At 40.7% G+C, this 13879-nt stretch overlaps 1 protein-coding gene across 1 annotated transcript in view; it reads right to left on the bottom strand.

Annotated features, from left to right (window-relative positions):
* LOC108800300 (dynein heavy chain 11, axonemal-like) overlaps window positions 1-13879 on the bottom strand; it is a 321998-nt gene that overhangs the window by 234866 nt on the left and 73253 nt on the right. Inside the window, exons 21-26 of the mRNA XM_018572279.1 lie at window positions 11404-11520; window positions 10839-10925; window positions 8416-8574; window positions 4164-4247; window positions 308-466; window positions 102-224 (exon numbers count right to left, since the gene is read on the bottom strand). Of these exons, the coding sequence (XP_018427781.1) occupies window positions 102-224; window positions 308-466; window positions 4164-4247; window positions 8416-8574; window positions 10839-10925; window positions 11404-11520 (729 nt within the window). The remainder of the gene's footprint in view (window positions 1-101; window positions 225-307; window positions 467-4163; window positions 4248-8415; window positions 8575-10838; window positions 10926-11403; window positions 11521-13879) is intronic.

Below are 13879 nucleotides of genomic sequence, written 5' to 3'. Positions count from 1 at the left end.
TCCAAACATAAAAAGGTGAGTACACATTTAATTACCTGAATCAATCCAGTGAATGCATGTTTGAAATATGTGTCATCAAAACAGTATCTGGGAAGACTTACCTTTTCTATTGCCATTTCCTTCACAGCTTTGTCTACAATATTTTTTACTTCATCTTCTACTCTGTGAAGTTGTAAGACCAGTAGATCCCCAAGTACAGTCTCTTCATTCATCACAAATCTCACCTAGAAAACACGATGCAGTGTCAGTCTCGGTATACAGGTAAAAAGAACTGGTGAATAGTGAAAACATAGTGCAGTGAATGTACCCCAGTTTTGCTCATCAGTTGTAACCAATGTCTCATTCGGACGGCGGGATTCTGCAACTCATTTACAGCTCTTAGTGATGTAATAAGGTTTTTAACAGTGGATTCCAAGCCCAAGTAGACATCCCATGTTCGTATCTCTTTGTCTAGTGTCTTCATTTCCTGACCATGCACAAAAAAATGTTCATAGAAACAAATGTATGGTAGCATCATATATAGGGAGCAATCTTATACAAGAACACATCACAACATATGAGCAATACTTTTAGCACTCCAGTGGAAGGCACTACTAGGGAGGAAACATACATTAAAAGCGAGTACTGTGTAGAGGTGGTAATTATGCACTGATAGAGAGCAATGAGCAGGAAGGTAGTGACAGGCAGGAAGGAGAGAACAATGATGCATTTGTAGGCAGGATTGAGAGAGATTAGCTGTAACGATAGGTAGGATTGAGAGGGAATAATGCAACAATAGGCATGACTGATGAAGGTTCCATGCAGAGATAGGCAGGAGAGATGAAGCATTGATAAAGTGAAAGTTGATTAAATGATAGGCAAGACTGTAGGTGGGGGGCAGATGCAATAACAGCAGGACTCGGGGTAGATTAGTGCAGATGTAGGGGGACTGATGAAAGATTGATATGAAAAGCAGGATTGAGGTAGGAACAGGGCTGGTGCTACCTAGGGCGCACTGCTGCCTAAGGCACAGCCTTGACCACTCACCCCCCTCACGGTGACCCCCCGTCTTTCAAATTACAAAAGCCAATAGCAGGCTGGCTGTTGCACCCTCCCACTAAGCAGAAGAGCGGAACTCTGCTCAGTGTGAGGGGTTTCAATAGCCAGTCTGCTATGGACTATTTCAAATTAAAATAGCCAATAGCAGCCTGGCAATTGCTCCCGGCTGCTTACATCCACCTGTTGCCTGTGGAAGCCAGCCGGCAGGAGAATGGGGCCGCGGCAGGGGGGGTTGCAAGTAGCTGGTCTTGTCTAGGGCACAAAATAGTCAAGCACCGGCTTTGGGTAGGAAAGATGCAATGATAGGGATGTTTGAGGAAGGATTAATGCAATGATAGGCATCATTGTGAAAGCCAGGATTAAGTTAGAACTAATGCAATGACAAGCAAGACTAAGGTAGGATTGATGCAATGATAGGCAAGTCTGAGGGAGTATTGATGCAATGATAAGCAGGATTGAGGAAGGATTAATGCAGAGATAATGAGGACTCAGTGGTAGGGTTAATGCAGTGATATGCAGGACTGATTAAACACTAATGCAGCGATAGGCAGAATGTATGCTTAGCACTGTAAAGTGAAAATAAATCCATTGATAACACTGAGGAAAAAACACACAATACGAGATAATGCTGAGTCAGGCAATAAATATTTTGAGGCCAACAGACTTTAGAGAGGATTCATGTAAATTGGCACTCCTGGAGTCTCCTGCTCCCGGCCGCCAAGGAGAGAAACACTGCTGTTTCAGTTCTTTCTTTATTCTGACACGGAGCCATGTCAGAATTAAAAAAAAAAACTTTTTGCCCATTGGAATGCATTGCTAGATTCCTATTGGCTATTTCAATTTGCAATAGCCAATAGCAAACTAGCATTGTACCCGCCCCCTGCTGCAGGTAAAGATAAATCAGTGTTTCTCTCCTGGGCGGCCGGGAGCGGAACGCTCCCAGAGCGCCCGGGAGAATTTTTTTTTCTTTCATTTTTTTACGGCAACAGAACCGCCGGACATTAGAAAACTGTTGAAACTGTTGGGCGGAGCTAGCTGTCATTGCTAGCTCCGCACAATCGTTTTCTATTTACTTTTTTTAAACTTTTTTTTACTATTTTTCTGTTCTGCTCAGTCCCTCGCTCGGCGGCATTCGGCTATTCACTCACTGCTGTTCGGCATCTATAAGAATAGGCCTAACAGCAGTGATCTACTGAGTCGAACACCTTCTGCACTTCAAAGCCATTCGAAGCAAGCCGATGTACAGCTGATTTCAGCCGATGTACGGCTGATTTCAGCCGATGTACGGCTGAAATTAGCCGTACCAGCCTGAAGTGAATAGCCGAACAGTGTTCGGCTCACTTCACTTGGGGTCGGTTGTTCACTCGGCTGCCCTCGGCAGCTTAGTGAATAGACCCGCAAACTTTCTAATGACTATGCATTTACAGAGCACTTGCAGGTTTATTCTAAAATAGACATGTTTTCGGTCAAATGCAAATGTTTAAAACAATCGTCAAACAAGATATCCTTATTGTATAGTTTAATAAAATATACATTTCAAAATCTCCAAGAATATTTACACGAATCAGTCATCTCAAGGTTACACCCTATTAACATTGATAGCGTATACTTTCCATTTTGTCACCTGAACTTAAGCTGCAAATAATTACCAAGTAATTAGCAGAAGGATTATATAAGTGGATCCTTTCACATAATTGTTAAGTGGCACTTCTTTGAATCATTCAAGTGTCCTTATGGCGAAAGGAAGAGTTTACCTTTAAAGGGAGAATACTGTGCTTTTCATTATTTTGTGCTTTTTTTTTTATCTGCAAAAAATTGTTTTTCTTCCTACTCGGGTAAAAGAGCTGAATGCTCAAAGATTACATTTGGGGAGGGAAAAAATAAATATCAGTTGATTGAGTTCTCTATGTATTAATGTGATATTAATTATTCACATTTACATCTGGGTTACTATTGAAATTCGTTTAGCTGATTATACTTGTGCATATATTATTTGGGGAAGCCTTTCACATTGCTTGCTGTAGCTTTTTGGCAGATGTTTACTAGGAAGCGGTCCAAAGCCCGAGCTCATCCCTAATGCTCAATACATATCTGAATGAAAGCTGCATTACTGCTCCATTGATAAAACTAGAGGATAGACGTTTTATACTATTAACAGGCTTAATAATACTAGACTGAATTATGAAGAATAACATATTGTAAATAATAAAACATAAAGAAAAAGAAGTACAACAGCAAAATAAACAAAAAGACAAACAATCTCTCTCTCTCTCTCTCTCTCTCTCTCTCTCTCACACACACACACACGCTGGAGTTTATATACTGGCTTTGGTTAAATCTTAAAGGGCTGCATCCCCTAACAGCTTCTTATCGTTTTCTTTGTAAAATAGAACCCTAGCCACAAAATTTTTCTTTAGTTTTGCATAGAGTAGGGAAGGGTTAAAAGCTACATTTGCATTTCTGTTTGTTACTGTGCAGGACAGATAAATTCTCACTTTTCTTCGTTGGTGACCACTGTGATAAAAATTAGAGGAAATCTAAAGTTTGATGATTGTCACTTGAACTTGAGGGAAAATCTACCAATGGGGCACCTGTTTCAGTGAGAGCCATCTGTCACTGAAACAGATGGCTGTCAAAAATGAGGAGAAATGAGGATTTCTCCTCATTTTTGTGAAGTTCACTCTCAAATCCTGTTGTGTCTCTAATTCAATCTTCTAAACAGAAACACAGATAGCAGTGAACACCTTCCCTGCTTTGCCCAAAAATAGCCAAATGTTTTGCTTAGAATTACATTTTAATCTTTGGGAGAAAGAAAGGAGAGTGGTGCCATTTCTTGACATTGGTAGAGGATGGATCATCTTTAAGACTGATCGAGAGGGACAGTGTTAGAAATCTCTATTTGGAAAAGATACAAGGATCCAGCAGATCATTTATAATATACCTATGAAGCACATATAAGTTTTGAGTGGGCATGCCTTTTAAAGGAAATTTTATTCATTTCTATTTCTCAATAACTTTGTTGGCTATAATGTAAATCGACTTCATGTAAATCAACCTCACAGACAGAAAAAGCCCAAATCACCTTACTTATATACTACAGCCTCCAATCACAAACATTTCTTTACCTTTGCAAATCTTCTTAGTTCCATATCCATTTGCTCAACATTTATCTGTTTCCATGGTGTTTTCATCCAGTCTTTAATGCTTGCCTGACGAAAAAGCACAAAGGTGCCATGTGATATGTCGCACTTACTAGTTACATAAAATCATGCTGTGTTAATGCATTAAAAGTATCACAAATGAATATTATTTAGACTTATTGACACATTTATATTCCTTTTTCAGTTCCTAAATCAATCAGAAGTTTTCATAGGTCTTTCTGTTTTACTCTTTGCACTTTCCTGTGATTATGACTTTTTTTTGTCCTTAATTTGGTCAATTACTTTTTTTCCTGCTTTGCGGTATATGTTTGTAAAGCCTGTTTTTCTCCCTGCATTTCTTTCCTTTTAGCTTTTCCAGTTTTGAGTTGCCTAGATGCAGGCTGGTGATGCGTGCAAGGGCAAACATTTATTTTTTTGTGCCTACAGAGAAGGGAGAACTTTATGGTAAAGTGTAGTTCCATTTTCGCAGTTAAAATTGAGAAAACCCCACTACATGTTTGTCATGTTTTCTCATTCACACAGCATAACTAAAAATAAGAACAAAAAAATGTCTTACCTTTTAGATGTTTCTTTGGATCAGGCATTTGTACAAACTGCAAGCTGCTCTAAACAATTTCAAAATGAGTCTGTCATACAAAGACTGGGGACCCATTGCGTTTCCTGCATAAGCCAAGCCTTAGTTAGGACAAATCTAGCTTACAGCTGATAATGAGATCTGCCAGCACAGTACAGATAGTGTTAATTATGGTAAACATTGACTCCCCAGCCCACTTGCATAGCAGAGTAAAACATTCAGATTCTGAGTTTTCAAAAAAGATCATGTAAAAGGCAAGCAGCAATTTAAAAATAGTTTATGCTTGTGAATGGGAACATGTAACAGATAAAAAGTAGGTGTTATTCCAATTTGGCTGTAGAAGTGAAAATACTCTTTAAACCCCTTCTACAGGGTCTTATACATGCATGTTACTGCTTGGTACCAATGATGCAGCTAGACATCACTGGAAATACTACACACAGCACCTGCACTTACACACATTACTTATCAAATGCAGTGAGCAGGGCATTGTCCAAAAATAAAGAAATACTTTGATGTACAACGTATATTTGTTTGATCTGGATTCATTGTTGAAAAAAAAATTGGCAGTTTAATACTACTTTACCCAACCACTCGCTGTCCAAGCCACAGTCTCACATCCAAAGGACAGCACTCTGAATCATGGTATCATGGTTTTGTTTAGAGATTATTCATTTAGAGGTTATAAGTAAGGATGCACCAATATATCGGCCGCCGAAACTTATCGGACGAAAATTGCACTTTTGGCGTAATGCCGAAAGTGCCATTTTCTGAACGATACAGTGGTGCATCCGTGTATTCTCTCCTCCCCGCAGGGAGGAGAGAAACTGTGACAGCCGGCCGAGCGCTGCGGGAGGAGAGCGATGTGAGCGGCCGGCTTCTCTCCTCCCACACCGCTCAGCCTCCTATCACAGATCGGCAGAGCGATGTGTGGGCGGAGACAGCCAGCGCTGTCACAGGAGGCTGAGCTCCTCTCGCTCAGCCTGCTGTGACAGCATGTCAGGAAAGAGACGAGTGCAAACACTCAGTGATCAGTCATCAGTGAGTGTTTTGTATATAATTGAGGACATAGTATGGTTACTATATACTCAAGAATGAATGGGAAGTGATCTGTATCACCTCCTGTTCATGCATGATTGTGGTTATAGTAAATACACTAAGTCCTCATGTTACTCATAGAGGATCCCTGTTCATTGATAACAGGGACTGCAGAAAAAGAGATTGAGGACTCTGTGTCCTCAATCTCGTTGAGTTAGGGAAGAGAAACATTAACCCTCACTGCCTCTCACAGGATTCCTGTATGAAGTTTCAGTCAGAGAGATACCGTCTAAAAGGAAACAGCCTCTGATGTGCTTTGTCTTTAGAAAATCTCTAGTATCCTAAGTGTATGTGTCTACAGAGGAAACGTGTTCACCGATAATTTTAGCAGACCTTGATAGCTGGCTTTGAAGAAAGTCAGCATGAGGTATCATGGCTAACTCATACTATATCTAGTATAGATTCTCTGCAACAGAGATCACAGTTAGAAGCAAAATAAGCATAGCTCTTCTGTATTAATGTAAATAATGATGTATATTTATCTTGAATATTTTCAGACATTTTGCAGTGCCAACATTACCATCGAATGCTTTATCACAAGTTATTTCATAAAAAGTTAGGGGAAGTGTGGGTGTTCCACATACCACACCAATCAAATTCTTGCTTTCCTCCAGGCATATATAAGCCTTCTTTTAGTAGCCTGAACAGCAGAGCTTAGAATGGGGAAGGCAGAAGCAGCACAAGGAGCCAATTAGGTGTGCTGCAATGTAAGGGGCATGCTGATAGGAGGAAAGTGTGGTGTGTCAGTGTGTTTTTTCTTCTTTCACTGTTCACTGACGGGGTGGGAGTGAAGAGGAGACCAGTAAGTGAAAGTGCAGCAGACAAAAATAATTTTTTTATCCCCTGCTAGACAGGTCTGTGCTGTGAGGGCAGAGCTGTGTAAATCGCAGAACTGAACTGACAGAAGTACAAATCCTTTAGCAGGTAAAACAGCTTTTATACTTGTATTTCACCTGTGTAATCAGCTGCTTGCCTGGAGTTCAGCCTTAAATCGGCACTGAAAATGACAGCTGGAATGTAAAAGGTCACTAATAGAAAAACACATCTACCGTGTCTTTCTTCCGCTGCTAGGTAAAGGGTTGTTTGTGCTGCACCGATTGATTTTATGGCTATGTATGGCTATGTCTGTTTGGACCTCTATTCTCCATAAAAAAAAGAACATTCTCGCTGGCAGAGCAATTTCACACAATCATAATGACTTTGCAATTATAGTAATGATGAAAAGCAAATAGCTAAACTTATCAACGTCAGTGTTTAATTGGCCAGAATATGTTGATGCCAACTAATTTAGCAGAGTCTCCTCCATGTAGCTTATTAATTGGAGCGGTTCAAATATGAGCTAATGCAGTGGCCTGCTTGTAGGTCATGGACAATACAACCAGAGTTGGTGACAGCACAGAGAAAATATATTCACTTCAAAATGGCATCCTCACCATACTGAAAGGATAATTCACCGGAATCATTTGATTGAAGTTTTTTGCAAAGTACATGCATTGCAGTTATAAGTGATATGCCAAGGTGCTATATGAGATTCTAGTGGTACTTATAGTGGTGGTACATCTGATACTGTAGGTACGAGAGTTTTTAGGCTAATGCAAACTACTGCGTTCTGCGCACAGCAGTTTGCTTTAGTCTCATGGAGGAATCTGGGGCCTAAAACTGAAGCGCCAAGTTACAGTAAATCTACATTTTATACATACACTAAATGATACATGTTTGCGAAAGACAAATGGGATTGCTAGTTTAAAGTACTACATAATGTAAATTACAAATATAGTGGACAAATAAGACAGAAAAAGATGTCAGAAGAGAATTTAGTGACTGCGGGTTGGCACCAGGCCATAGGTCCAATAGGCTAACATACATGTCAGAGTCCAGCTGTTAAAAAAGATGATTAAGGCTGGACATTGCAGCAGCTTTCATGTCCACTGCAGAAACACCTTTCAGTGTTTGTCCAGGCATTATAAAAATGTAACTCCAAACCTCTCGCCCTCTAGAGTATGTGCCTACATGATCTTTTTATTTTCTATTGTTCTAGAATAAAATAATAGCTTTTATTACTCTGTAACATTGTCCACAGGCTTGCAAAAATTCTTGCAGTGACAGCTGCTGGAAGCTGAGGTCCTATTGACATAAGCAGGCCTCCAGAACTACATTTCGCAATAGCCTTTTTCTTACACAAAGTGTATGGGCAGGCTCTTGGTAGTTCAAAGAGAAAGCATTGTTTTACTGGGTAAGGGGGGATTCTGTAGTTCAGCACGTAGAGCTGGCAATGCTGTTTGGGATTACAGTGTGGCAAAGGCACTGTTTTGACAGCCTGAACCCCAAAAATAGGTAAAAGTGCATGTATTGCAGAGATGTACAGAATATATTTATTTTGTTTATTTTGCCTAGGCATACATATTAAATTAAACATGTGCTGTCTACTTCTACCCTTATACACATGTATTAAAGCAACCACAAAAACAAACATAGTTTAAGATTTAAATTTTTAACATTGGCACTTTGCTTGAAGTACAGAGAAGAACATTAAACTTGTCTTACCCGTACAAATACCACCATATCCCACACTGACTTCAGTAAGACGATGGCTGTGCGACATTGGTGTAGCTGTTTATACTCTGGCACGCTGACTTCAAACAGTTCTGTTGTTTCCTGCAGTTTTCTCATCTCATCCTCTAGTCTGGAGATATTTCTATGGGTCTAAAGAGAGGAATACAGTCATTTGGCTGCATCTTAGTTGTGACATTTCCAAGGAGTGTGAATTATCTGCTGTTACACTTGACTAAGTTCTGGAAAGTGGATGTAGTGTGTTTTCAGGGGATGAATCACACCTTGGGTAGTTGAAGTCCTTCCTAACATTAACAGTTTCAACACTGCCGAACAATAACTGGGAATTTTATGGACAGCTTCAAGGCAAACAGAAGTAAATCATATCTCACTTTACCAGTACTGCACACAACACGCTTTTCTTTTCTGTCACTCACTCAGAAATGTGTAAAAAAAAAAGCTCCACTGCATTGAGCTCTGTTCATTCGCAGTTTTATTGGTAGCATTCTTCAAAGCAGGGCTGTTCTACATGCAGACAAATTCTGTTGCATTTGTATTTGTTCCTTTTGATTTCCTGGTGGAAATATAGGTAAGTGAAGGGTATGTAAGTTGAGAAAATTTGTGTTTTCAATGTTTTTTAATTGGTTGTCTTTAAAGGAGAATTTGCATGCTATGTATGGTCTGCTTTCTAAATGTGGCCCCCTTCCCCTTGCTGAAATCCTAAATAAAACTGAAAAGAAACAACTGTATGGGAAAAAAAAGTTAGATTATATACTGCTCTTTCCCCCAGGTTCTGTAATTTACGGGGTGATGTCATCATCCTGCCAAAAGAACCCGGGGGGAATCCTGCTTACCCCAGATCTCTGGAGAAGATGCTGTAGCCCAATGCAGGATAGTCTTCTTGCGAGATTTTGGGCAACAACATCCCCTGGGTTCTCGCTGGAAAGAGGATGACTTCATGGTTAGAAGCCAGAGGAAAAGTAAGTATACTAACTAAAGAAAGGGCAGATTTGTGAGCCCTCGACATGCGTTGGATGTTTTCTTGTTATTAACTAGCACCAATATTAAAAGAGTTATTCACTAAAGAGCCGAAGGATCCAGCCGTAGTTTCGGCCGATCCTTCAGCTCACTTCGGCCGCCTGGGCCCTTCGGTTCGACTGCTGTACGAGTTACTCCCAATAGCCCAAGCAACAGCCGAAGGCAGCCGATCGGCTCAACAGACCCGAACGCATATACTTCGGCTCGGCTGAGCCATAGTGACAGCCGGAGCGGGGACTGACAGCTCAGCATCCTCGAGGACACTGGGCTGTCATTACAGTCATTACATAACAACTGGGCGGGGCCGGCTGTGATATCACGGTCGGCTCCGCCCACTTGTCCTTCAATGATAGACCAGTGTCCTCAGGTTATTTGAGGACACTGGGCTATCATTAAATGACAACAACTGGGCGGAGCTGGCAGTGGCATCACAGCTGGCTCTGCCCAGTTGTTTACATTTGTCCGGGGCCTGCAAGAAGACTCTGGGAGGTGCCGGCCAAATGTAAACAGTTGGGCGGAGCTAGTTCCGCCCAATTGTTTATATTTGGCCGGCATTTGTCAGATTCTTCATTGAGCGGCGGGAGTTTGTCATGTGCGGTCGGGTCGGCAGGCATCGGGTTTTTTGGGGGGGTTTGGTGGGTTTTTTTGGTGCTTTCATTAGCATTTTAACACATGGAGCCGAAGAATTGGATCCCCTAGTTAAGGGGTACCCAATTTTTGTTGAGAGCAACCCCACCAGAGCCACTCCACCCTGTATGAATCTGATTGACTTCCTTCAAACATTATCTAGTTGAATCCAGTACCTCAGTTGTACATGGTCAGCAAATCAATGCAGACAGGAGTTCTAGCTTTCCCCTACACTACTAAAATGAAGGATGTTTAATTGTGTCTTGGAATTGTTAATGTTGTTCTTGGAGATTTTCCCTGATTTCTTGTCTGATTAAATCATTGTGATTGGGGCAGTAAATAATGGGAAATCTCTCTAACAGGGCCCCGGATAGCAAAAGAAATCCCCAAAGGAGTCCTAAACCTTTCTCATTCTATCCAAAGAAAGTTTTAGATGAACATATGCATTTAATTGAGATAGAGTTCCATTTTAAGGGTAAATAAGCTTTATGAGCAATGATAGTGTTGTTTCCTTGTCTCCATTGAAAATTGAACGATGAGAGTTTGCTCACACTCACTGAAAAAACAGTAGCTTCTGATGCTTAGAATCATTTGTTATTACTCTGTTGGGAACCCCCACATAGGCCTTCTTCCCAAATTATTCTCAATTCAGGTGTATTCCTTTGAAAGTTTAAGTTTAAGCCCACATACTAAAATACTTGCATAACTCTGCCATCATAAAATAAATAAAAAAGTACAAAATTGTGTTATACCTTATCCAAATGTTTGTATGGATCTTCTGCATCAAATTTAAAGATAATCTCATTTTTAAATCGATTTCTATACTCATGCTGTTTAACCTGTGAAATAAAATGAACACAGGTTCACCGTCAGGATCCATATCATTAAAGCATACATTTTTTTATGCACCCCTTTTATGAATTGCATAACTGTGTTTTACCTTGATACAAAAAAAAAAGAAAGAAGCTAAGTATATTTAAATTGCGCCTATCTCACAGCTAATGCACACGGGAAGAACGAAAACATTTAAAATCTATATTTTGATCTGATGTGAGTTATGCAGTGTTTGAATTGGAAAGAGATTAGACATAATTGAAGATAAAAGACATGCGGGCTTCACCAGCGTTTTACTGAAGTGGGGCTTTAAATTATCAGATTCATCCAGAGTGCATTACCAAGAAACATTGAATTGTTATCTTTAGACAACCTTTTTTCCAAGAGTTTACAATTTCTCAGTTCAGTGAAGCTTGGCTCCAGCTTGTTATTGGAACAAAAAGAGAAAAAATCATTTGCTTCAGAGCACAGAAGCGATCTCACCTCAAAGAGGACACATTTCCTCCTGATAACGGAGACTTCATTTGCCTGCAGAGGAGACACTTCATGCTTTACTATGAAAGCAATCTTCTTCAGGTTTTTCCACCTCTCTGGGAATTCCTAAGAAAGGAATGGAGCACAGATATTTCTAAGCTAGGAATCAATAACCCGCACTGAAATGTTCATACGTGCTCACTGTGGATTAAAAAACAATAAAAGATAAGATCTGCTAGTCTTAAAGTGGAAATGCAACTAAAAAATATAACCATTGGCTAGACATAGACAGACAGATGTGTTACCCTTTGCCTATCTTCGATCTCTGTGGACCTGGGACATGCCAAAGTACTTTTTGGCCGCAGTGTAGTCTCCAGTTTCTCCATGATTGGCATCTGCCCGCACAGAGATGTGACAATATATTGCAAAATCTTTACTCAATAACAAGAGCTCCTTTTGGAGGAATTCTCACCGCTTTGGGATCCGTCACACAGCTTTGACCCTCAAAATGTGTTGCTTAAGCTGCCTTCATCATTTGCAAAGATATGTCATGTGGAGTGTGCGTCCATTGGCATTTACTATACACGTGGCTTCGAATGGCACCTCTACAAACCACACAAAGTGTTGTGCTTTACCTTGTGTTGTGGTATTGGGCTTTACAGCAACATATAGGTGTGAAGGAACCCTAAAGAAAATGCCTTCAATATGGAAATTAGAAAGACAGGGAAAGCTCCTGATGGTTTTGCCCTGGGCCTTTTCATACATTGTTACGCCGTGACTCCAAGACTGTCAATTACTTTGTTCACATTCCCTAGCCTGACCGATGGCATTGATGCAATGTAACACAATCATAGGAGGGAAAAGGGAAGCCTGAAAAGGTCACCAAAATCTGTGGAGAAAAGTTAGTCAGTGAGCAGCTGTAGGATCAGATTGAATAAGCCTATTGGTTGTGAATTCAGCTTTTTTTTCCAGTTCAGTTCAGGAACCTGGGCAGAAAATGGTGTGAGGAAAAAGCAGTTACAAATACAATTTTCCATTTCTGCCAGGTCTGTTATATATGTCCTATTCCCTCCTGGCATCATTATGAAACTCACTGTCAGATAAAGTAACCAGTTAAAATTCTATATTTGGCCTTTCACAAACTCTTATAGTACATGTAAACCCTTACTGAATGACATTTGGTTTGCTAAAGTACTGTGCATCATTATAATACAGGATTTATATAGCGCCAACAATTTGTGCAACGCTTTACAATATAAGGAAGACTTCACAGTTACAATACAACTCAATACAAGATGGTAAGGAGGGCCCTGCCCTTGAGAGCTTACAATCTAAATGTACTCCTGTGACCCAAAGTCAGCATATAGTGGGCTACTGCCCGCTATATACTGACAGAGCAGAGCCGCGCTGCAGCTGGGAAAGATCCCGACAATATTGTCAGAATCCACCCCGCTGCCTGAATGACAGCTGGCTCTGCCTCTCTAGAGCAAGAGCCAGCTGTGCCCGCCCCCACCCCTGTCTGTCCCTACAATAAGCTCTAGAGGAACAGAGAGAGAGGGGAGAATCCATGTGAGGAGCAGTGAATGACAGTCTCCCGGTAGGAAGTAGCCATGAGCTGACTGATCAGCGGTTTGTGCTTGCTCAGTTCTCAAACTATAGAGCTGGCATGTGACAGCTGCATTGTTACATGCCGGCTCAAACTATTGAGAAGGGAAAATTTTACTCTCCCAATAGCTCTCCATTGAGCAAATGTCTTGTGTGAAGCAGTTACAGGGCAATATAAAAAATGTTTTTATTTCTTTATTGCTGCAACCTCAGTGTAGTGATCGATAGTAAATCACCTGCTTGGCTCTATTCTATCTATTTAATGCAGAATTATGCATACAAAATGAAATATTTTATCTTGGCTACCTATAGAAATAACATTGTCCAGTCTCTTGGTCACTATGCCCCTTTAATATTTTAATAATACCTGGTGATCCTGTCAGCAGAGCTACTGCTAATGCATTTTCTTTGAATGGCATTGCAGCATCTGTCCTGTTTAGATGAGACTTCTGTACATGTTCAAGTGCATGACTGGGTGACATTGGCCGCATCTGTAAGTGGCAATCCGCATGTAATTGTAGCACCCTGTAGGCAGGAATGCTATTAAATGTAGTTATTGTCAGATTGTAATCAGTCTGATGCTGATATGTAGTCTATGTTCATTTGGTTTCCCCTAATCAATCTGTCATCGTTTGCATCTGCCTGCTGCTGGGTGTACCTGGTCACAAAGCAGAGCAGAGCAACCAATGAGAGATTGTTATGAGTAGTTATATCTTTCCAGCCAATCACTGTGAGGTTAATGGCCAGTGGTGCATGCTGGGGGAGGATATAAATACTTGGGGTGGGTCATGTGATCTCTCTCTTTCTGCCCTGGGAGGCTGCTATGGACTGTCTAAGATTGCTAGGCCTGAAGCCTGGGGACTAGCCGTGTGCTTACACT

This window comes from Nanorana parkeri, unplaced genomic scaffold (assembly GCF_000935625.1).
Source record: "Nanorana parkeri isolate BGI_ZX_2015 unplaced genomic scaffold, ASM93562v1 scaffold44, whole genome shotgun sequence".
Taxonomy (NCBI): domain Eukaryota; kingdom Metazoa; phylum Chordata; class Amphibia; order Anura; family Dicroglossidae; genus Nanorana; species Nanorana parkeri.
This window is presented reverse-complemented; position numbering and strand designations above follow the sequence as displayed.